Genomic DNA, 22,676 nt, shown 5'->3' with positions numbered 1-22,676 from the left:
CTGGGTGTGCCCTCGTAAATATTCCCATTCGGGAACCCCTTTTCCTCAACCCAAACTTGCTGTTATTTGGCTGAGAAAAATGAAAGGAAACAGTACCCCTGCGGAATTAAAATTGCAAAAAATAGCTTCATAATAAATACTGTTCTGCTGCTACAGCAATAGGTAACGGGCGTTATAAGAAAGTGGCCACTGTAGACCATTTGAGTAATAGGTAGAATTCGCTCGCATTCTCAGAGTTGAAAGACGATACACAATTAGTACCATGTGCACCTGTGATGACATTATATGCGAAAGTATCCTGAGAAGATACGTACAAAGCCTAGAAAGTGAGTCACATACGGACAGTCTCTTTGTTTATCTGAGCTAAAGGAAGGAACCACTTATTAGTTCTATATTTACAGCTTCATCTGTATTTTAAAGATCCTAGGAGTTTCATTTTAAAGGATAATTATTTGATTCTATTCGCAAACCACTGGAAAAATGACTAAATGAACAGCTTACTACGTGTTCTGTCTGATGTAATCTTACTTTCTAGAGATCCGTAAACAGCACTTGACATTTCTGTTAAGAATCTTTTAACATGTCATCTTTATCGTTCATCAATAGTCCGTCAGACCGATTTTTCTAGACTTCTGTGAAACTTGCATAATATCTGGGAGCCGGTGGCCACCTTTACTGCCCTTGTTTAAATGGCAACATCACTCTCTAGTTGCATGTCACGTTCGTATCTCCTGAACTACTTTATATATTGCTCTCATTACTGCGAAGCAAGCGTTCTTTTGCACTTATATCACCGTACTCTAGCAGGGCAGGGAGCGATGCGTTAGACCCCGATTGCCAGGTATGTTCTAGCAGTGTGTGTCATTCCCCTTTTGCCATGACATTTGCTTCGCCCTATCGACAGGGGGGGGGGGGGGGGGTTTACTTTTGCGACAGACACGCACTGGAAACCACACCGCAGTTAAATTGAGTCTTGATTGCTATTACTGGTTGCGCAGAAACGGTAATATCGCTTTTCCACTTTACGTCATGGTACCATCAAAGAGATTTCCTGTCTAATTGGAGATATGCAAATGTTAACCCTGGGACCGCCGCCGTATTACGATACGTGCAGTCTATTGGTCGTGGCCGAAGAGATGTTTGGTCGTTTCGCCGAAATTGGTAATTCATCAATTACGATATTCAGTTTCTCCTGCGTTGGCCACAATTAGCTGATAGTGGAGGGAAATGCAGAATGACGTAGCGTTTGTTGCGAATTTAGAATGGCATAAAGAGTCAGTTGTTGAAATGGAACGTCGTTGAGAAGTCCAGTGACGGTACGTCGCTCGGTTTGTATTTACTTTGTGTACAACAAATGAAATCTGAGTGTATGAATCTGGTTTCTTTGCTAGGCCTGTATTCTGTTCCTAGTATAAAACTGCCTCGGTCTTGTTCTGACGTCGACGCTAAATTCTACATTATCTCATTACTCGCTCTTTCCATGACAGAAGACAGTGCCACTATCTCACTTGTTTGCGTGTTTCTGTAAGAGAAAGGGAGTTGTATCGTTCTACTTAGTTGGCACTGACACAGCGTTGAAAGTAAAACTGCTCACCTTCGATATCGTGAGTCCATTCACTTCTACTGACAGCCTTAGCTTTGCGTGTATTGATTGAGGTAACCGTGCTCGAAATGGACGCAGTTACATGGGCATGATATTGGCAGTTGCAAGCTTTAAAAGACGTTGCGAAATATAATGCAATATACAGTATGAATTCTAAGTGGTATCAAAGTATTTGTACCATTTCACAGAGGAGAGTAGTAGGCCTACGAGATGTATTTATTTTTGCTACCGTTTCTGATGTTTAGAGTTAACAAATCCAGAAACAGTTCTGAAGCAGAGTGAGAGGATCCTGAAGTGTCGACGCCATTTCACCATGCAGTTGCACACTGAATAGTGCTGAAAATCAATACCATTTAAACTGAATTGCATGACTTTTAATTTAATGCTTGTTTCACTATATTTTACCGAAATATTTCGGCACAGCTGGCGTCTATGCGCGATATTTTCATACGCAACCGTTACAGAGCTGCTGAAGTTTTTGTTGTTCTTCTTCTAGTTTGGACAGTACGTAGTCATCTGGTAGACGAACTATTGTAACCGCAGAACAACAGATATTTTAGGAGGTTTGTGACGGTTATACTTAAAACTATGTGTTCTATAAAAGCAATGGAGCACAAGATACAGAAGATCACCAGATGGCTTTCATTGCCTTTCGTGTGATTTTCATTACCGAAAACCCCTGTTACTTGAATTTTGTACTAGCGAGTGTGTGTTTCCACTGCCGTGAACATGTGGAAAGCAATTGCATTAATTTACGACTCCAATGTATTTTCTTCTCTCTGGAATCGTGATATTTCCACTACATACTCTAAAAGTGAACTTCTGACCAGAAAGGTAACCCTATCTGAACACAGTAGCTTGGTAATGGAAGGTTTCGTAACTATTTTGGTAAGTTATAGCACGTCCGTCGTGTTCATTTCTTGGGAAAAAAAGCAGTACGAATATTTGGGGTTAATGAGAACCACCACAGCTATACTGAAACACTTTGACTGTCTCATAACCGGTTTCGTTCATTACCGAGTTGTGCCAGTATCAATGTTTAGGCGGTATAGTTGCCTTGAGGCAAAACCTGGAAATGACGGTTAGAAAAATGGTTCAAATGGCTCTGAGCACTATGGGACTTAACTTCTGAGGTCATCAGTCCCCTAGAACTTAGAACTACTTAAACCTAACTAATCTAAGGACACACACACATCCATGCCCGAGGCAGGATTCGAACCTGCGACCGTAGCCGGTTCCAGACTGTAGCGCCTAGAACCGTTCGGTCGTCCCGGCCGGCAAACGACGGTTACAGAAACCGGCCGTGGCGCAATAAATGAATATCAACAGAGCAGTGGTGGTTCCAATTCATCATTAAATTTGGTACCAATTAGCTGTTCAGCTCAAAATAGAGATTAAAAAGCAGTACATTAGTGTCGTGAAAGGTATCTGAAAAGGGATCGTTATATGGAAACGCTTCGTAACACTTTATTTTGGTAAATTATAGCAACTGCATTGTGCTCATTTGTTGGTAGAAACCAGTACAGTAGCAGTGCACGAGAGGGCACTGGCTGTGGAACTGACTTGAGGCAGAGCGCGCGGCGGCAGCAGTGGCGAGGGCGAGCGGCGGGTGTGCGCTGACGCCAGGTGTGCGGTGGCTTGTTGCAGGCGCGGCGATGGGCAAGTGAGTCTGAGCGGCGCGCCGTCGGCCGGAGTACAGCAGCAGCAGCGGCAGAGGCACAGCCAGCACCAGGAGGGGAGTCGCCGAGGTGCCGAGGAGGGGAGGCGCGGAGCTCCACTGGCTGCGCCGGGGCCCCTACCACTCGCAGCGGACCCTCCGCCAATAACAGAGGCGCTTTCTTATGATGTCATCAGAAGAGGAGGCCGAATGCTTCGGGTTGTACGGAGATAAACTGCTGAAGAAGACAAAGCGCACGAGGCAGCGAGTGGACGCGGGCGAGCCCAGGAACAGCTACTCGTCCATACCGAACTTCAGTTCGCGACCGAGCTTCCTCAGCGGAGGACTTTACGGCGCCATTTTCAGCCAAAGCCAGCAACACTTCGGCCTGTTCGGGCCGGCGGCGTTCGCGCCCGCCAAGATGCTCAACGAGCTGCTCGGCAGGCAGGGAGTGAAGACAGACGGAGGCGGCGGGGGCGGCCAGGCGGGCGGCGGGGGCGTCGCCACCAGCGCCGGGCCCGACGTCATGATGGACAACAGCGCCGGCGGCGACTCCAAGGGCGCCTTCGACTGCCTCAACGCCACGTCGGTGATCCGACGCGGGCTCGACGGCGAGGACACGACGGGCGCGGGCAGTCCGCCGCCGGGCGACCTGGCCCACCACATGCTCAGGGACATCCTGCAGGGCCGCAAGAAGGACCTCCTCGGCCTCGACCTGCACGATCTGCGCGGTGACCCGGGCTCCCCGGACAATAACAACAGCATCACCAGCAACAACAACGACCTGTTGCTGCAGCTCAAGAACGGCGACGTCACGTCCGAGGGCATGGGCGACAAGGAAGTGGCCATGAACGGCAGTGACGGCGAGGTGCAGAGCGGCGAGGAGGAGTCGACGACGGCCGTCGAGGAGGCGCTCAACGAGGTCGCCGGCGCCGTCAGCAAGCAGATCTCCAAGGAGATCAAAAAGGAGATGGAGGAGGCGCTGAACGGCGGCGCGAGCTCCGACACGGAGCAGTCGCTCGCGTCTCCCGCCTCCGACTCTGGGAATCGAGTGAAGGACGAGACGGAGAGCGACGCGCAATCCGGCGACAAGGACGGCAAGGACAAGGACGTCCCGTCGCCGTCTTCGGGGCAACAGTCGCAACAGCAGCAGCACCAATCCACCAGCACGACGCCGAACAGCCAGCACAAGCCTTCGGAACATATGGCTGAGCTGAAGCGAGCGCGCGTGGAGAACATCGTGTCGTCGATGCGGTCGAGCCCTGTGCCGATCGCGGTGAACGGCTGTAAGAAGAGGAAGCTGTACCACCCTGTCCAACACGACAGCAGCAGCCAGCAGCAGCAGCAGCTTCACCTGTCTGCGGGGCTGGGACTCCTCATGGACGATGAAGACGACCTGTTAATCGAACCGCCAGAGGTGCGCCAGAAGCGAGTCGAAAAGAACGCCCTGAAGTCGCAGCTGCGGTCGATGCAGGAGCAACTGGCCGAGATGCAACAGAAATACGTTCAGCTGTGCACGAGGATGGAGCAGGAGTCGTCGGATTGTGCCGACATGGACGACGGAGGCAGCGACTTGGACGCGGACGCACCGAGCCCGACGCCGCCGCCACCCCCGCCTCCGCCACCTCCGCCCCCGCCGCCCCCACAGCAGCAGCAACTGCCGCAGGTGATGCCGCCGGTTCCCATGACTGCTGTGCCGCAGCAGCAACCTCCGCCCCCGGTCGCTATGCCGCAGCAGCCCCCGGCGATGCCTCCCGTCGGCGTGCCGGATAAGAACGTAACTCCCAAGCCGTGCTCTCCGGCGAACAGGTTACCCGTTCCCAAAATGGGACAGCAACACCATATGATGCAGACGATGAACGGCGGCATGCCGATGATACACCACCAACAACAACAACCACAGCAACAGCCGCCGCAGCAGCAGCAACCGACGCCGCAGCAGCAGCAACAAATGCACGAGGGCCACCCTCAGATGGCGCAGCACCACCAACACCACCACCCCCTCAGCAACGCCGCTGCCATGTACCTGGGTGTCAGCCACAAGCTCTTCTTGGAGCAGGAGAGGATGGCCAAGGACGCAGCAGCGGCGGCTGCCGTGGCGGAACAGCAGCACCACCACCACCAACAACAACAGCAACAACTCGCCGCCCAGCAGCAACAGCAACAGCAACAACAGCAGCAGCAGCAGCTGGCTGCACAGCAGCACCATCAGCAGCAACAGCAACAAGCTGTCGCACAGCAGCAGCAGCAACAACAGCAGCAGCAACAGCAGCAGCAGCAACAACAACAACAACAACAACAAGTTGTGCAGCAGCAGCAGCAAATGAAGAGCTCTGCTGTCTCGGCGGACTTTTCTGAACGCTTCACCATGTTCCGCAACAGCGTGGCCGCCGCCCCAGTTTCCGGCGCCGATCTCGAGGGCCTCGCAGACGTCCTCAAATCGGAGATCACCGCCTCGCTCTCGAGTCTCATCGACTCGATCGTGTCCCGGTTCGTGCAGCAGCGGCGTTTCAAGCAGTCGGAAGCAGCGGCTGTGGCCGCCGAGCAGCTGAATAAGGACCTCCTGCTGGCGTCGCAGCTTCTCGACAGGAAGAGCCCCAGGACTAAGGTCATCGACCGTGGAGGTAAGTGCTGAATAACTCCTGTACCTCTCATGTTGCCTACTCAGACTTCATCTGAAGCACGTAACTCGTTTAAAAACAGCTTTTTAGAGTGTGCACAAGTGATTCGGCTTAGCGAAAGGTGTGAGACGGTTTGTGATTGTTAAGCATACGCCACGGCATGACAGACACGGTGGCGCCCACCTGTTGACGCCCGCATGCTGCGACGACGCCTCGCGTAACTGGAGCAGCCGAACGCCATATCCCGGTGGACAGCTGTTGTGGGCGAAGCCCCGAGCCCACGTTCTCGCTCCTTCCGTCGCAACTGGTCGTGTTCATTTCCGCAAGCATTGCGTCTACTGTAGTGCTTTATATACCTGATATCGGGAATTCACATTACCCATAAAAAGTCTGTGGTCCCTAATACGGTTAAAAGTATCCTTTGCTAGATCCGTGTAACGCATACAATCACTTACATAAACAATGCAGATATCACCTCACGCTCTATGTTAGAAGATGAGTCTTCTACATTAAAAAGATATCGTATGTAATAATGTGTTAAATTTTCTAGATGAAAATGCCTAACAGTTACGTGAAATTTTTTAGATCACAGTCCGTAGCTGCAAGTGTGATATGATTCAAACAGTGCATTAACTAGAATGTACAGCTTTCATCCTTGCGCTTCTCCGAAAACGCGAAAGATTTTTGTACACCTGATAAACTGTCACAAATAAGCAGCACTTCAGTACTCATAATGTTGCTACCTTTGATGTGCCCGTAATAGTTAACGGAATTTCTCTATAGTCTTTCCGCCAGAGTTAAGTTACTGCAACGAAATGATCCACTCGTTTCAAATAGATCCACATTTTAGCACTGTGCATCAGCCTGAATGTTCCTCTGTCGAAACACAACAACCGTTGACGCTCAGTATTTTCTAGTTCTTCACTATTTATTCTCATTCATTTTTCTTTCTTTTGCGCAGTGACATAATTGAAAGACTAGACCGCTGATTAATGAGTTATTCTTTGTTGTTTCAAATGCTCGGTTGTTCTTGTTACGATCTCGAATTGTACTATGTAAGAGCGAAAAGTGTTTCTGAAGAAGTGCATCGTAAAATTTAAAAAGGACACCTCGCTGTTTTAAACGCAGTTAAAAAGAAATTCTTGTTATTGCTTCGGATAAAATATTGCATATCTGACATAGAAGTTAGTGTTGGTCTTTAAATTTCCCAATTAAAAAGATTATTTGCTATTGATTTTTCCTACTACATACAATCTCCATCTGCGTCGTAAGAATTTGGTGTACGAAAGGGCTAGAATGAATTTTTTTTTACTTAGCGACCATGTTCTTGTTTACAAAATATTACACAATATTTATATTTATGGACCGTAGTGAAGACAGCGCCATTTCAGCTATTATTGATAAAAAAAATTCGGACGCAGTTAATCCGTACAGAGCAGTCTTACGCACATTTCGCATTCCAATATTTCTGATGCAATAACTTCTCGGAGTGTCTTGCACTTGCATCCCAAATACAAAAACATATACAAAATAAGACAAGGAAAAATAAAAATATATTTAATGTGGAAATATGAAGTCAAGATGTTTCCCTCTCATTTCACAGGGACAGCCATTTAAGTACTCATTAAAAGCGCAACTTATACGTGCTCTGTGTACTTCTAGATTCTCGTCGTCGTAAAATACGTGCAGATGAAAGCATGGAAGGCGAAAAGCATTTCATTGTGCCTGAAGCTATTATTGTTTATGTAAAGTCAGATTGATGTTTTTGTGACAGCTATTTTTTTTACGATAACTTCCGACAAATTAAATTAGTTTGTCCAGGCTTTTCAGCACGAGACGTTACGGCACACTTTGGTATCCTCACTTCACATACTTTTGCATTGCCGTAATACTTAAGAATTTCATATCAATAGCGAACCTATCTTACGACGTTTTGCCAATGATAGTATATTTGGCACTTTCTGATTCCTGCGAAGTGTTCTGTTCCCACAGAAAATTAACAGTTCACGTTTCGAGCACTTTTGGTAAAGATCTATGTTTGACCGATGTGTCTGTTCACATACACACGCAAACTAGAGCAACAGGCACTCACCCCACTATAAGCTACCTGCAACAGGAGTATATTGCTTTAACACTGTGAGACTGTCAGACATCCAAAGTATTTTACACACAAACTGCTTGCAGTTTCACATGCTAATAATAATTTGGGCTTCTCGCACACGCGTAATGACTTTGACCGGTAATGGTAAGGGGTAATGTGTGTCATCATTTCAGATAAAGCAGAACTTGGTATCAATTTGAAGCCAACTTCTAGTCGCATCGAGTGTTCCAGAAATGCTAAAATGTTTGCCAGATACAGTCGACTCTAGATATATCACTGTTCGAGGCACCTAACAGAAAGTCTCAATAACTAAGAGTTCGATTTAACATAAGTTTGACTCATCAAATTGTAATCAGGAAAAAGTATAAATAAGAGTATAAGTTAAAAAATGGGAGACTACTGTAATTTGACAAACATACTTATTTCTGTACAAAGTGAAGCTGAGAGTAACAACTAGAACACACATAAAAAGAAAGTTGATTTTTTACATGTTTAGTTACTTTTTTATTTACTTTAATATTTCAGCCAAAAGACACAAAGTCCCTAGAATACATAAGAAACGTTCAGTTTTATTCATTTTTTATGAAGAATAATATTAAGACTCTCGTTTTCCCAAAAAAGCTCCTTAAAGCGAAATTATGTCTTTTTTCATAGTAAGTGAGTCACCTCTCGCTAGCGGCGAACCCTATAGCGCCCACATTAAAAGCGAATGACCTTAAACCTGTAACCTCTGTCCGCTTGCTCTCGACACTCACTAAACAACTTCAAAACGAAACTGGCTGTACAGTAATAAACGTACCTGAAACATGGCTAATGGTTTCTTATTAACATTGACATTATTCAACGGTGGGGCACGAACAGATCAAGATTAACAACGTAAAGCCATATTGACTTTTAATCGACCTTGACTAATTCAAAAATAAGAAAAGGTTTTTAAGAGACCACAATCAATCACAAAATTTGTTGAGTACGTAAATCACTGAAGGAAGCAATATGTTTCTAGGCATAAAACTAAAGTCAGGCAATAATGGCAGCACAAAAAAATTAACAAAAGTAGTTGATTGTGATGTTGTGTTTAAAGTAACATTTGGTAATTTGTGAACAGTCGTTGACATCAAGGAAAAATCTTATGAGTTGTCAGGCCGCGATCGATATTCCGTCCCGTCCGTTGGGATCTTCTTCAGGAACTTGTGATGCCCACAGTCGACCGAGTTTTCAGCCAATCATGGACACCACAAGATCCTGACGAAGATACCATCAGAGGGGTAGAAACGTCGATCATGTAGAAGAAATAGGACGCAATCTAACAATCTAGAAGATATTATCTTTAATGACAACGACCACGAAAGTCTTACGTAGTGGGTAACATGTTCGAAGGAGCCATAGCAAAGGAGATAACTGAACAATCCACAGCAAGATATGGAGAAATATGATCAGAGTACGTCCCAAGACTGTACAAAAGAGCTTTAATATCTACGTGTACTTGTGTTAAAGGGTTTGATACTGGCATTCTAGCCTGAAGATGATTTTTATACCTCGAAACATGATGCTTCATTAAATAATTTAAGTGGTCAAAAAGTTTTCATATTGATTAGAGCTGTGTTCTAATGTAACGTTGTTACGAGTGGTGTTCAGCAACTGATGCAACACTTTTATTTCTGAGAGCAGGTTGATTTTATTCAGGATTCCCACACACCACATTACTGCCCACTCTTTTGGCAACAGTACCCTATTTTTTAGCATAGTATTCGTCCAATGTGACGGATTTACGCGACCGTACTGGGAGGGCCTGTATGCTTGCATGGTACCACTCCACTAGCCGACGTCAGAGCCCACGTCTTACTGCATCAGTAACATCCCTATCATCCATGTGCTGCTTTTCGCGGACTGCATACTTCGTTGCGCCAAGGTGCAAGACCTGGACTGTAGAGTGGATGAGGAAGCAGAGGCTAATAAAATTTCGTGAGCTTTCCTAGTGTGCGCAGACTTGTGTGAGGCCTTGCGTTGCCATGGAGAATGAGTAGTTTGTTTGCATTTTTGTGGCGACGAACACTCTGGTCATTTATTTCTGAGGGTAGCCCAATACACAGCAGAGTTGACTACTGCACCACGAGGGACAACATCAAATATTAAAGCCCCTTCTGAGTCCCAGAAGAGCATCGCCATGACTCTGTCGACTGAGGACGCGGCTTTGAACTTCTTCTTCGGAGGAGAGGTGGTGTGGCGCCATCGCCTGTGACGATGATGGACAAAAAATTGTCATGATCAGCCTTGTAACGCGCAAGCAATTCTTCACACATGGTCCTTCGTTGCTTTTTATGATCTCCTGTTAGGCGGCTACGAACCCAGCAGCCACGCACCTTTGTGCATCCCAAATAGCGGACGAGTGCGTCAGCACTGCCAACAGAGATGTGCTGTTGTACAGCGAGGGGTTTGATTGTAATCTGTCGATTACTTCGAATGAGACTGTCCGCACGTTCCAACGTTGTAGGAGTCACAGGCTTGCGTGACCTTGTTACAGTGACGACAGACACCTCGCCCAGCGACTCACCGTGCTTTTGTTCACTGCCAGATCTCAGTAGACATTCTGCAAGCGCCTATGAATATCTGCGATGATCTGGTTTCCCACCGAAAGAAACTCCATGGCAGGTCCGTGCTTGGAAAGCATCTCCGTTACAGACGCCATATGGAGGCTACGTATGGCGCCGTCACCCATCGGAACTTCATGAAAGTATAGGCGTTGAAACGGGAATATTCCACGATGTTCCAAAACAAGTTCCGCATTTCTTCAACCGAAACTGACTGACAAAAAAAAAGTGTTGCATTACTAACTGAATCCCCTCGTATTTCCACCACTGTGTGTCGCTCATTTCCCGCTGTGACCGAGCGGTTCTAGGCGCTTCAGTTCGGAACCGCAGTGCTGCTACGGTCGCAGGTTCGAATCCTGCCTCAGACATGGATGTGTGTGATGTCCTTAGGTTAGTTAGGTATAAGTAGTTCTAAGTCTAGGGGACTGATGACCTCAGATGTTAAGTCCCATAGTGCTTAGAGCGACTTTTTTTGTTTTTGTTCTTTTTTTGTCGTTCATTTCATGTGTACTAGGGGCAGTACAGGGTCTATATTTTGAAAGTTTCTTGCACTAAAGCTCATTGCCATTGTGCAGAGTAGTTTAGGTGGATAGCGCCGATAGCAGACTTCGTCACTAAGGCGACCAGACGTGTGCTGTGCTGCAGGTGGCGGCGGTGGTTCGGCGCCAGGCACGCCCCGCGTCAACGGCACGGCGTTCCCCAGCATGGCGATGACGCCGCAGTCGGCGGACGGCGGCTTGGCGGGCATGGCGCCGCAGCAGGTGGGGGCGGCGGGCGGCCAGCAGCAGGCGCCGTCGCACGTGCGGCCGTCGCCCACCGCCGCCATGTTCGCCACCCCCAAGGCGGCCGCGCCCTGGCTCGCCGGCCCGCCTCACGTCAACCCCTTCTGCGGGGGCGGAGGAGGCGGTGGCGGCGGCGGGGGCGGCGCCGGGGGCGGCGACTCGAGGGACGGAGTACCCGAACAGAACGAGGCGCTCAGCCTCGTGGTCGCGCCCAAGAAGAAGCGGCACAAGGTAAAGCACCGTCTCACCCCTCAATGGCAGATACTTTGGTTCTCTGTGAAACATTACGCCGAAGCCTGCCCCCTTACGGGGAGGCCTCGCCGGCCGGTGTGACAGTCGCCGCCTAATCTCCTTGACGTCAGACGTCGATGTTGCAGGTGACGGACACGCGGATCACGCCGCGCACCGTGAGTCGCATCCTGGCGCAGGACGGGCCGGACCCCAGCAAGTACGGCGGCATGATGGCGCCGGGCCCGGGAGCGGGCGCCGACTCGCCGCCGCCGCAGCCGCCGCAGCAGCCGCAGCAGGTAACCGCCGCACCCTCAGTCACCGCCTCCGCCTCCCGACTTCCTTTTCCTCTGTCTCGGAATACGCGTCACGCTTGAAGGATGGTGAGCGACGGATGATCTTTCCAGGTGGGAGGCGTTCCTCCGCAGGCAGTGTCGCAGCGGCCGTACCACCCCCCGCCCCCGCCACCCATCATGCCGGTCTCGCTACCGACCTCTGTGGCCATCCCCAACCCGTCACTGCACGAGTCGCAGGTCTTCTCCCCGTACTCACCCTTCTACGGCGGACAGCAGCAACAGCAACAGGTACTTGGAGCCTCCTTTTTTTCGCTAATAGACAATGTTCCGGTAGGCAATAATCTTATCTTCAAACATTGTAAACCAGGGTGGCTTTGTGCTGCGACTAAATAATTATGCGATAGGAGACAGAGCCATTCGCTGGGGAAGACACTAATCCTGTTACAGCTCGAACTCGAATGAGCTGGGGAAAAAGTTTCTTGAAAGCAGCAAAATGAAAGGGGTGAAATATTCTCTGAAAACCAAAAATGTCAGATTTATATTCAGAAAGCGAGAACTCGTTTGTACTCCTGACACCTGGGATCAGAAATTCTGCAAAATAAATTTTGTAATTATATCTGAACAACTCTTTAAAACCATTGTACAGGAATTGTATTCTTTTTTGTCACTAATTTACCTTTTAGGTAGCTGGGCACTATGCCACCTAGTATTTAGCATTGGAAAACCCATAATAAAGAAGGTAACAAGTCATCCATTCCTATGAAGTGACTTCGTGTCAAGTTCGCCACTCTTTTTTGATCCAGAACTATACTCTGGGAAACAAATACTAAGTTTATGGAATAAGAAATATACCAAATTTCTACATCCATTCAGTCTCTGTTGAAATTTTTCTTAAAAAAGTTTCCTCATTAAAACCTTCAAAAACAGCACAAACTCGCCCTGGATTACGGTAGTCGGGAGAAATTAAAGACAGGCTAATGTGTAATCTATCTGCGTATGGTATCACTGGACATTGGTATGCAGGAGTATGTGATTCGCCCACTGCTCTCTCTGTCGTTAATGCTTGAAGTCAAACCATTTTATGAGATAAAACTACCATAACTTGTGAGTGAAGGGAAAAGTTTTGGTCTGTGTCCTATCCATGCGATGATCAAGATAGTTAATTCAGACATGTTACTCCCTTGTGGTTTAATGATCAGCCTGTCTGATATTTACAAGAGGGTCTGAATTTTAAGCCGGCCGGAGTGGCCGCGTGGTTCTAGGCGCTGCAGTCTGGAACCGCGAGACCGCTACGGTCGCAGGTTCGAATCCTGCCTCGGGCATGGATGTGTGTGATGTCCTTAGGTTAGTTAGGTTTAAGTAGTTCTAAGTTCCAGGGGACTGATGACCTCAGAAGTTGAGTCCCATAGTGCTCAGAGCCATTTGGACTATTTTTTTCTGAATTTTATTTCCAACACAACATAGGCCTTTCCCTTGGTTTGTCACATTTATTTTTCACCTTCTGGGACACTAGCTGCCACGTTACGAAATTTCCTTCAACAGTAATTGGTCCCACACAGCTGTCGATGACATTCACCTCTATGTTTGTATAAATAATACGACTTCTAGAATTGAAGTAACTATGATTACCAGTGATGGTTTGCTTCTCACAACATTTACTACTAAACAATTCAGAGCCCATGTTTACTATCTGATTTTTCCTTGTTTATGTCCACACTACCAGCTCCCGAAATATAGAAACAAAGAGTTTGAAGTAGATTTGTTTCACAGTATCGAAGATGAAGAAGTGCTCATAGTTATCGTCCAAGGGCTATTAGGAAAGTAAGGTCCGATCGGGAACGAAACGGAAACAACAGTGAAAATCTGAAGAAACTTTGCACAGGTATGTTGCGCAGTGTCTCTAGTTGCACATCGACCGCGTCACGTCGCTCTTTTTGGTTCTGAGCTCACAGTGAGCGCATAAAGATCCCTAAAAAATAGTCTCCCGCTAATTAGGCCGCCTGCCGTGAGATTTTGCTGGTTTCGTGCAGCCCACGTAACATAACGGTCATGCACTTCCTTCTTCAGGACGATTCTCGGTATCATACTGCAGGGGCAACGAAGACGCTCCTGCAACGTTTTCGACGGGAAGTTTCTGATCGCCAACAATAGTGTCCGGACGTGCCACCGTCTGATTTTCATGTCTGCTCTCATGAACCGCCGACTGTGAGGACAAAATTTTGGCGGAGACAACGAGTTACAGACCAGCTTAGAGAACTGGCGGAAAGCGGAGGTGGCTGCTTTCCATGAGGAAACTGTTTTTAAGGTTGCACAACGTTACGACAGACTGGTTTCCATTTCACGACCGATCGGACCTGAGTAGCTCTAGTATGTATTTTAGAGCCCATTTTTACTACAATTTTTTTCCTTCGAATGCTGATTCTTGTCATATCCCTGAATACTGAGCATTTCTCGTGGTACACAATGTATAGTGCGAGGCCTGGTGGTTTTTCCTTTAGCCTTGTGTTTCAGATTTAAATAAGGTGAATACTGGCATGCAAGCAGTCTCTAGGCGGCGTCAGAATGAGACGATAACATCGCTTTGTGTGTATTTCATTTGTCATTTACACTACAGGCCATTAAAATTGCTACACCACGAAGATGATGTGCTACAGACGCAAAATTTAACCGACAGAAAGAAGATGCTGTGATATGCAAATGATTAGCTTTTCAGAGCATTGACACAAGGCTGGAGCGAGTGACGACACCTACAACGTGCTGACATGAGAAAAGTTTCCAACCGATTTCTCATACACAAACAGCAGTTGACCGGCGCTGCCTGGTGAAACGTTGTTGTGATGCCTCGTGTAAGGAGGAGAAATGCGTACCATCACGTTTCCGACTTTGATAAACGTCGGATTGTAACCTATCACGATTGCGGTTTATCGTAGCGCGACATTGCTGCTCCGGTTGGTTGAGATCCAATGACTGTTAACAGAATATGGAATCGGTGGGTTCAGGAGGGTAATACGGAACGCTGTAGTGTATCCCAACGGCGTCGTACCATTAGCAGAGGAGCTGACAGGCAACTTATCCACATGGTCGTAACGGATCGTGCAGCCACGTCTCGATCCCTGAGTCAACAGATGGGGACGTTTCCAAGACAACAACCATCTGCACGAACTGTTAGACGACGTTTGCAGCAGCATGGACTATCAGCTCGGAGACCATGGCTGCGGTTACCCTTGACGGTGCATTACAGACAGGAGCGCCTGCGATGGTGTACTCAACGACGAACCTGGGTGCACGAATGGCAAAACGTCATTTTTTCGTATGAGTCCAGGTTCTGTTTACGGCATCACGATGGTCGGATCCGTGTTTGGCGACATCGCGGTGGACGCACATTGCAAGCGTGTATTCGTCATCGCCATACTGGCGTATCACCCGGCGTGATGGTATGGGGTGCCATTGGTTACACGTCTCGGTCACCTTTTGTTCCCATTGAAGGCACTCTGAACAGTGGACGTTACATTTCAGATGTGTTACGACCCCTGGCTCTGTCCTTCATTCGATCCCTGCGAAACCCTACATTTCAGCAGGATAATGCACGACCGCATGTTGCAGGTCCTGTACGGGCCTTTCTGGATACAGAAAATGATCGACTGCTTCCCTGCCCAGCACATTCTCCAGATCTCTCACGAATTGAAGACGTCTGGTCAATGGTGGCCGATCAACTGACTCGTCACAATACGCCAGTCACTACTGTTGATGAACTGTGGTATCGTGTTGAAGCAGCATGGGCAGCTGTACCTGTACACGCCATCCAAGCTGTGTTTGACTCAATGCCCAGGCGTATCAAGGCCGTTATTACGGCCAGAGGTGGTTGTTCTAGGTACTGATTTCTCAGGATCTATGCACCCAAATTGCGTGAAAATGTAATCACATGCCAGTTGTAGTATAATATATTTGTCCAATGAATACCCGTTTATCATCTGCATTTCTTCTTGGTGTAGCAATTTTAATGGCCAGTAATTTAATATCGGAGGATTTGACTGACTACTTCTGACGCCGATCGAGGTTCAGACTAGAATTTCCTACAGTGTTTTTAGAAACAGGTGAAGTTTACGTAGATTGTCGGGTATAACAGTGGTGATGTACTGAGAGTGCACGCCCGGGGTGCGGCAATCGTCGTGTACAAACAGCGCTGTCGCCCGCAGGTGTCCGGCGCGCAGGCGGGCGGCCCCGTGGCGGTGCCGCCGGTGCAGTCGGCGGGCCAGCAGGCGGTGCAGGTGCCGGTGGGCGGCCCCGGGCAGGCGGGCCCCGGCGCGATGCACCTGGGCGGCGGCGCGGGGGCGGGCTCGCCCCCCGGCGGCGCCGTGGCGGGCGCAGAGTCGCCGCCGCTGCCGCCCCCACACCCGCAGTCGCTGCTGCACCCCGCGCTGCTGGCGGCCGCGCAGCACGGCGCCTCGCCCGACTACTCGCACCTGCGCGCAGCCTCCGACGCCGTCGACAGGAACTCCGACTGCAACTCCGGCGAGGGGCCCTACGACGGCATTCAGCCTACAATATCCTTTTGCTCCAAGCTGTAGTGAGTTTCGCTCCAATGTGTAGTTCCTAGACTGCCCTGCTCGCTGACGCGCCCTCTGCTCCTTCGTCCACCAGACAGTGTGCTCTGCTCTTAGACTTTTGAAGAATGCTCTCCTTTCCTGGTAATAATGAACGAGGTCACACGATGAAACACCATTTGGGAATCGAGCGAGGTGGTGCAGTGGTTCGCACACTGGAGTCGCATTCGGAAGGACGACGGTTCAATCCCGGCCACCCTGATTTAGGTTTTCCGTGATTTCCCTAAATCGCTCCAGGCAAATGCCGGGATGGTTCGTTTGAAAGGGCACGGCCGACTTCTTTCCCCCGTCCTTCCGTAATCCGATGAGACCGATGACCTCGCTGTTTGGTCTCTTCCCCCAGACAGCCCAACCCAACCGTTTGGGAGAACGGCGGTTTAAATCCCCGTCCACTAAACCAGTATTTCCCTCACTCGCCTAAGCCAAATGTTGGGAATATTTCTTCGATGAGTTTCGATTTCCATACGAGTCTGAGCTTGTGCTCGTTCTGTAATGACCTCGTCGTCGATAGGACGGATTGCTAGCTGTCTTTCCTCGTGGCCACCTATTGAATTAAAAGTCGTATTTGCTGTCTTCTGTATTCCGATACTCTCTCTTTACAGACTTCACACATACGTGTCACTCGCAGTCTCTTCCAACAACCCTCCACCCCACCCGACCCCTTTCCTTGCACGCCGTTATGAACAATGGAATTAAAGATGGCAAGGAAGTGCTAAATCGGACCGTACGCTATCTGATCTAAAGTATCCGGACATTTATCAGTGACCATCAAAATGGCACAACTCTCGCTTTTACGATGGCTTGACCTCTCTGGAAATATTTTCAATGGAAGTCTCTGAATGTCTGTGGAACAATAATAGCCCATTCTCCCTCAAGAGCCAAAACCACTGATGATAGTTATTGGACGCTAAGGTCTGGAGTGAAGTCGACGTTCATTCTCGTTCCGAAGGTGCTCCATTTGGTGCAGGTTGGGACTGTGGACAGGACAGTCCATTTCAGTAACTTCATTGTCCACAAACCATTGCCTTGTATCTGCTGTTGTAGGACTGGGTGCATTGTCACGCTGATACAGACAATCATGTTGCCCGAATCGTTCCTTTACTGCACACAGTACACGATGCCCTACTATGTGTTTATAGCCTACCACACTTAGCGGTTTCTTAAGTGCAATATGGGGACCACACCTAACGATGGAAACATCGCATGCCTAACACTACCTCCTCTGTACCACGACACGAAGCCAGCTATCATTCTCCGGGCATTCGCCAAATCTAAACCCCTCCATCAGACTGGCACGGGTATAGCGTGATCCATGGCTCCAAATCACTCGTTTCCAGTCGTCCACTGATCAGTGGCGTTTCTCTTTAGACCACATCAAGCGTCGCTTAGTGCCGATCTCATATGACCCATCAGGAGCTGCTCGACCGATGTACCCTATTCTTTTTAACTCACTACCCACAGTCACTGTGCTAGATGGACTGCTGGCAGCACTTTGGCACTCACTAGTGATTCCATCCACGTGATGTTTACAACCGCGCTCTGCTATGCTGGATAGGTACGTCCGGTCTTGGTTTAACTGCAGTTGTTCTTTCGCGTTTCCTCTTCACAGACAAATCGCTAACCAGATCACTGGGGCAGCTTTAGAAGGGCTGAAATGTCCCTGATGAGTTTGACGCTCAGGTGACGTCCAACGACGAGACAACGTTCGAAGTCACTGAGCTCTTCCGACCGACCCGTTTCTGTTCACGCACTCCTCTTACATGTAACTCACTCTTCTGCATATTTAACTATTCTTCGCATAACGGACAAACGGCGTTCTTGAGCCGGCCGCTGTGGCGGAACGGTTCTGGAGGCTTCAGTCCGGAACCGCGCTGCTGCTACGGTCGCAGATTCGAATCCTGCCTCGGGCATGGATGTGTGTTATGTCCTTAGGTTAATTAGGTTTAATTAGTTCGAAGTCTATGGGACTGATGACCTCAGATGTTAAGTCTCATAGCGCTTAGAGCCATTTGAGCCATTTTTGAGCATTCTTGGGACGTAGGGTTACGAAAGGTATGGTGGACGAAGGAGTGTCAGTACTCAACGTACTGATACGGAGACTGCATCTGATAAATGTGCTAATGTAAGTTTTTGCATGTGCAAGCATGATTGGAATTACACAACGTGCGCTGTGCTTTCATCAGCTCCTCTCCTCTATGTTTAGATGTATTCAATGTATGTGATTAATCTTTCGTGGCGAATAAATTGTACAGTTGACAAGTTAACTCTGAAAACGTCGTTATCTGATCAGTACATTATTTAGGTACCAGATACCCAAAACGCGTGAAGTATTGTAGACGTGTAAGCAGCAACGTTCTGTCTACATCAGCTAACAAATTTGAAGTTATTCCTTATTTCATTGATATTGTCCCGCAGGATACTTTTGTTGCCTTGAGGCTCTGATCAACTTTTTCTCTCAGCCGTATACTTGCAACTGGAGATCTGATCTGTAAGGCATGTTCGGTTATCTAACACTGGAATTGCAAACAGTGGAGTTCCAGTGCTAATGAGGTACATTTTTTCCAGTCTATTACGTTTAGCCCAACGAAAAATCCACTGTACACACCGTAACTGAATGAATTATCTAGTTTATAAACTGTGGAGTAATTTGAAGCGTCCACGAGAATTGGAAGGTGCCTTCTGTGACAGATTCACTCTAATGCTCTCGAAATGGGCAAGATTCAACGCGTTAACTATAGACTTAGCCTCACCTGCGTAAACAGAGTTATTGGTATCTAGGATCTAGAAGGTTCTGTGTACTTACTTATCAGTTTCTCTGTGTCCGCCCCCGGTAGTTGAGTGGTCAGCGCGACAGACTGTCAATCCAAAGGGCCCGGGTTCGATTCCCGGCTGGGTCGGAGATTTTCTCCACTCAGGGACTGGGTGTTGTGTTGTCCTAATCATCTACATTTCGTCCCCATCGACGCGCAAGTCGCCGAAGTGGCGTCAAATCGAAAGACTTGCACCAGGCGAACGGTCTACCCGACGGGAAGCCCTCGTCACACGACATTTCATTTCATTTCAGTTTCTCTGTCAGGTTTACTCGATCGATCACGCAGTCGTAACATCGACTGCAGCAGCGTCTAGGCTAAATGGCAGCAGCGTCTAGGCCAAAAGACCCCTACGATGTCGGGAAACTATCAGAGAGGGCTAAAAGGCTCCTCATTATTCATTACTGTGCTACATTATAAAAAGGAGCTCTACAGAATGTAAGGTTCGTCAGTACTATATGTGGCCCTGAAGTACATCCTCCTGAAGCAGTGTCTCGAACAGTCTCCTGTGTGACATCACCCCGTAGAGTTTCCTCCGCTCTGACAGAGTTCGATCAGTCTCGACCCAAGTTTTCCTTTCCGTTCTTCGAACGCAACACTCAAGTTATCCTCAAGTCAAAGTTGACGACCGCCCCAAGGAGCTCCTTACCCCCCTCCCCCTCCCCCCTCTCTCCTCAGTCCTGTGACCTGCGCGGCGAAGATACGACGTAACAGAGGCGGAAGGTTGGGAGGGGAAAAAATATCATAACAGATGCACAAACGAAGATTATAGGCGGCCGGCAGCTGGACTCAACTTCGGAAAGGGGAGGACGGTGAATAATGCAGGCGGGTACGTCATCACAGAGTCTGTCTTTGGCGGCGGCGGCGGCTCGCGCTCGTTCCTTATTCAGCGGCCGGCCGTGAGAACGCGGCCGCGCGGCCTGCCTCGTCTTGGCGTCTTGCAGCGCCGCCTTGGCGCAGGCAACCCTTCGCCCCGGCCTGCATTATGGACGGCCGCCTCGCTGTTTGCCTAACGTCCGATAACCTATTGTCACAAGAAGTTCCATTTTTAATGGCCACCAGCGGTCTGCCGAGCGTGTCCAGGACTGGTCTTCATTTTTTATTCTGTCTAAACTAATGAAACATTCACGCTGCCAGTTCTGAGAACTAAAGTTGTTCCAGCGCGTTATTAGTTGCAACTCTACGGCGAGTTCGGACCCTTTTTTTTTCCCCAGCGAGGAAAAGTTACGATTCGTTTCGTCGGCACAAGTGGTCCTATGAAGACGAGTGGGGGCAGTACAAGTTCCACTCGTTCCTCACGACCTGCATTCATTTTTCACCCGCTCGTCTTCGTTATCTATGTGCAAGAGACTTCTAAAATGCGCCTTTAAATTAACTGGTATTTCGAGCTGTATCTGTTACGTAACTGGTGTAGAAAGAGACGAACAGGGAGGTTTCGCCGAACAAAGATGAAACTTGCTATTCATTGCTCTCTTAACAGGCGAGCCGTTACCTATTCAGTGGGTTACGATTCGAATTTCCAGAGGCAGCTACGTATACATTCGCAGGAACTGTGTAACGTATTAGTTGCGGCAAGACCTTCAAATGGCAGAAGACCTTGATCATTAGAGACTGAGCTCTACTTTCCTTCAAATGAACTTTGGAGAAGGACATGCCCGTGACTTTATTAAAGGTATCATTCCATCATACGCCTGAAGTGATCTACAAAAACCACGGAAGCCCTAAATCGCTATTTCCATACCGGGCATTTGCTGGGGGGAAATAGCGTGGGTAAAATAATACTGACCTGGAAAAAAATTACAATAAAACTGAGACGAGACTGACCGTTGTTAACGAACATCACAGAAGATGCTGGAAATGGCCACCGTTGATGTTGATTCAGCGCTGCGTTCGATTTGGCACACTCTGAGACATGCGCAGCAGTTCTGCCTGAGGCACAGTAGCAGTACCGTTTTCACTGTTCTACTGTAGCTCTTTCTATGTGTGAGGATTATTCGAGTACACCAGGCACTTCAATTTGTCCTACAGGTAAAAACCGCAGGGAGAGAGAAACCAAGCAATCGAAGTGGGCAGGAGATTGCACTGCCTCTACTGATTGTCCTCAGCGAACACCTCATGCACTAGTGTGACAAGGTTGTCAGAGCGTTTCGTGCTGTGACTCCGTCTTGTTGAAAATGTCCCTACAGTCGTTCATTTTTGAGTTGATCGACATACGGATTAAACCTTTTCCGCATACATCGATTAGCATTAACATTTTGGTAAAAGAATCGTACTACGTTACGAACACCATACTTTGCGTACCAAACACCAATTTTGAAATTATGCATCAGTTCTTCAAAGCGCTGAAGGGGATTTTCAGATGCATAATAGCGCACGTTCTGCGGGGTCATATAGTCCGACAGACTGAATCAGACTTCATGTGAAGAAATGAAAAGCCACTGGCAGAATTCAACACGCGAAAGTTGATCTGAACGCTCTAAGTCATGCACAACAACAGAAAAATTCGCAGTATACAGATGCAGCTCCTTTTTCGTGATGTTTCGACACGGCGCTCTCTTAATTCCCACTTGCTCAGCTAAACGGTGTCTGATTTCATCTGACTTTCTTTAAACGGGAAATATTCCTGGTATTCGAACTCGTTTCGGGAGGCTGAGGTTTTTATTCTCTACAGAGCCTGCTTCACACCATTTGGCCATTTAGTTTTGCATTGCTTGCTACGCCTCAATCTTTGCCAAAACACATCCAACCTCAGCCCCTTGCGCAAACACTTTAGCAGACGATTTTCACTTATTGTGCCTCGCATAACAGTCGAACCTGAACTCCCGCGGTTATATAGTGAGCACAATTTCATGCTGCATTCAGCTGGTCAACAGACACTTCTGGTCCTCTCCGTCACTCAAGCGTGATGTCATAGAGAAGTACTCGGTGCATTGAAATTACGGTTTCCAGCATTTTCTGTGGCGAGCAGTTCTCCTTTTCATTAAAAGGAGCCAACTCCGCAACCGTCTTATAAATATTTTCCGTGACTGATTTATTTTGCTCCACTAAGTTTGTGGGTGTCAGAAGTGAAGTGTCTTGAGGAGCTAACTTATTTGTCTACTTAATACTTATGTTCAAGAATTACACTTCAGATACTTACAAGTGATAAATCACTTCACTTGTGTTACTGGCTGGATTTTTCCCTCAGATTCTAATCTCGAAAGAGTAGTCGTTCGTTATTAAACTCGTACCAACAGAGAAAATTGTTTTCTACGGTTTACTAATTACTGGAGGCAGAGAAACCTTACTTATACTGAAATAATATCCAACAGCGAAGCAAAAATGCTGTAAATTCGTATGTGAGAGAATATTGCATGTACAATGCTTGGATTTAATCTCGAGTGTCT

At 48.0% G+C, this 22,676-nt stretch overlaps 1 protein-coding gene across 1 annotated transcript in view; it reads left to right on the top strand.

Moving 5' to 3' along the window:
* The first annotated feature begins 3,322 nt into the window (after positions 1 to 3,322).
* LOC126475690 (homeobox protein prospero-like) overlaps positions 3,323 to 22,676 on the top strand; it is a 61,180-nt gene continuing 41,826 nt past the window's right edge. Inside the window, exons 1-6 of the mRNA XM_050103488.1 lie at positions 3,323 to 5,884; positions 11,198 to 11,310; positions 11,356 to 11,583; positions 11,730 to 11,879; positions 11,988 to 12,164; positions 16,073 to 16,443. Of these exons, the coding sequence (XP_049959445.1) occupies positions 3,445 to 5,884; positions 11,198 to 11,310; positions 11,356 to 11,583; positions 11,730 to 11,879; positions 11,988 to 12,164; positions 16,073 to 16,443 (3,479 nt within the window). The 5' untranslated portion in view covers positions 3,323 to 3,444. The remainder of the gene's footprint in view (positions 5,885 to 11,197; positions 11,311 to 11,355; positions 11,584 to 11,729; positions 11,880 to 11,987; positions 12,165 to 16,072; positions 16,444 to 22,676) is intronic.

Source organism: Schistocerca serialis, chromosome 1 (assembly GCF_023864345.2).
Source record: "Schistocerca serialis cubense isolate TAMUIC-IGC-003099 chromosome 1, iqSchSeri2.2, whole genome shotgun sequence".
In the NCBI taxonomy this organism is placed as follows: domain Eukaryota; kingdom Metazoa; phylum Arthropoda; class Insecta; order Orthoptera; family Acrididae; genus Schistocerca; species Schistocerca serialis.
This window is presented reverse-complemented; position numbering and strand designations above follow the sequence as displayed.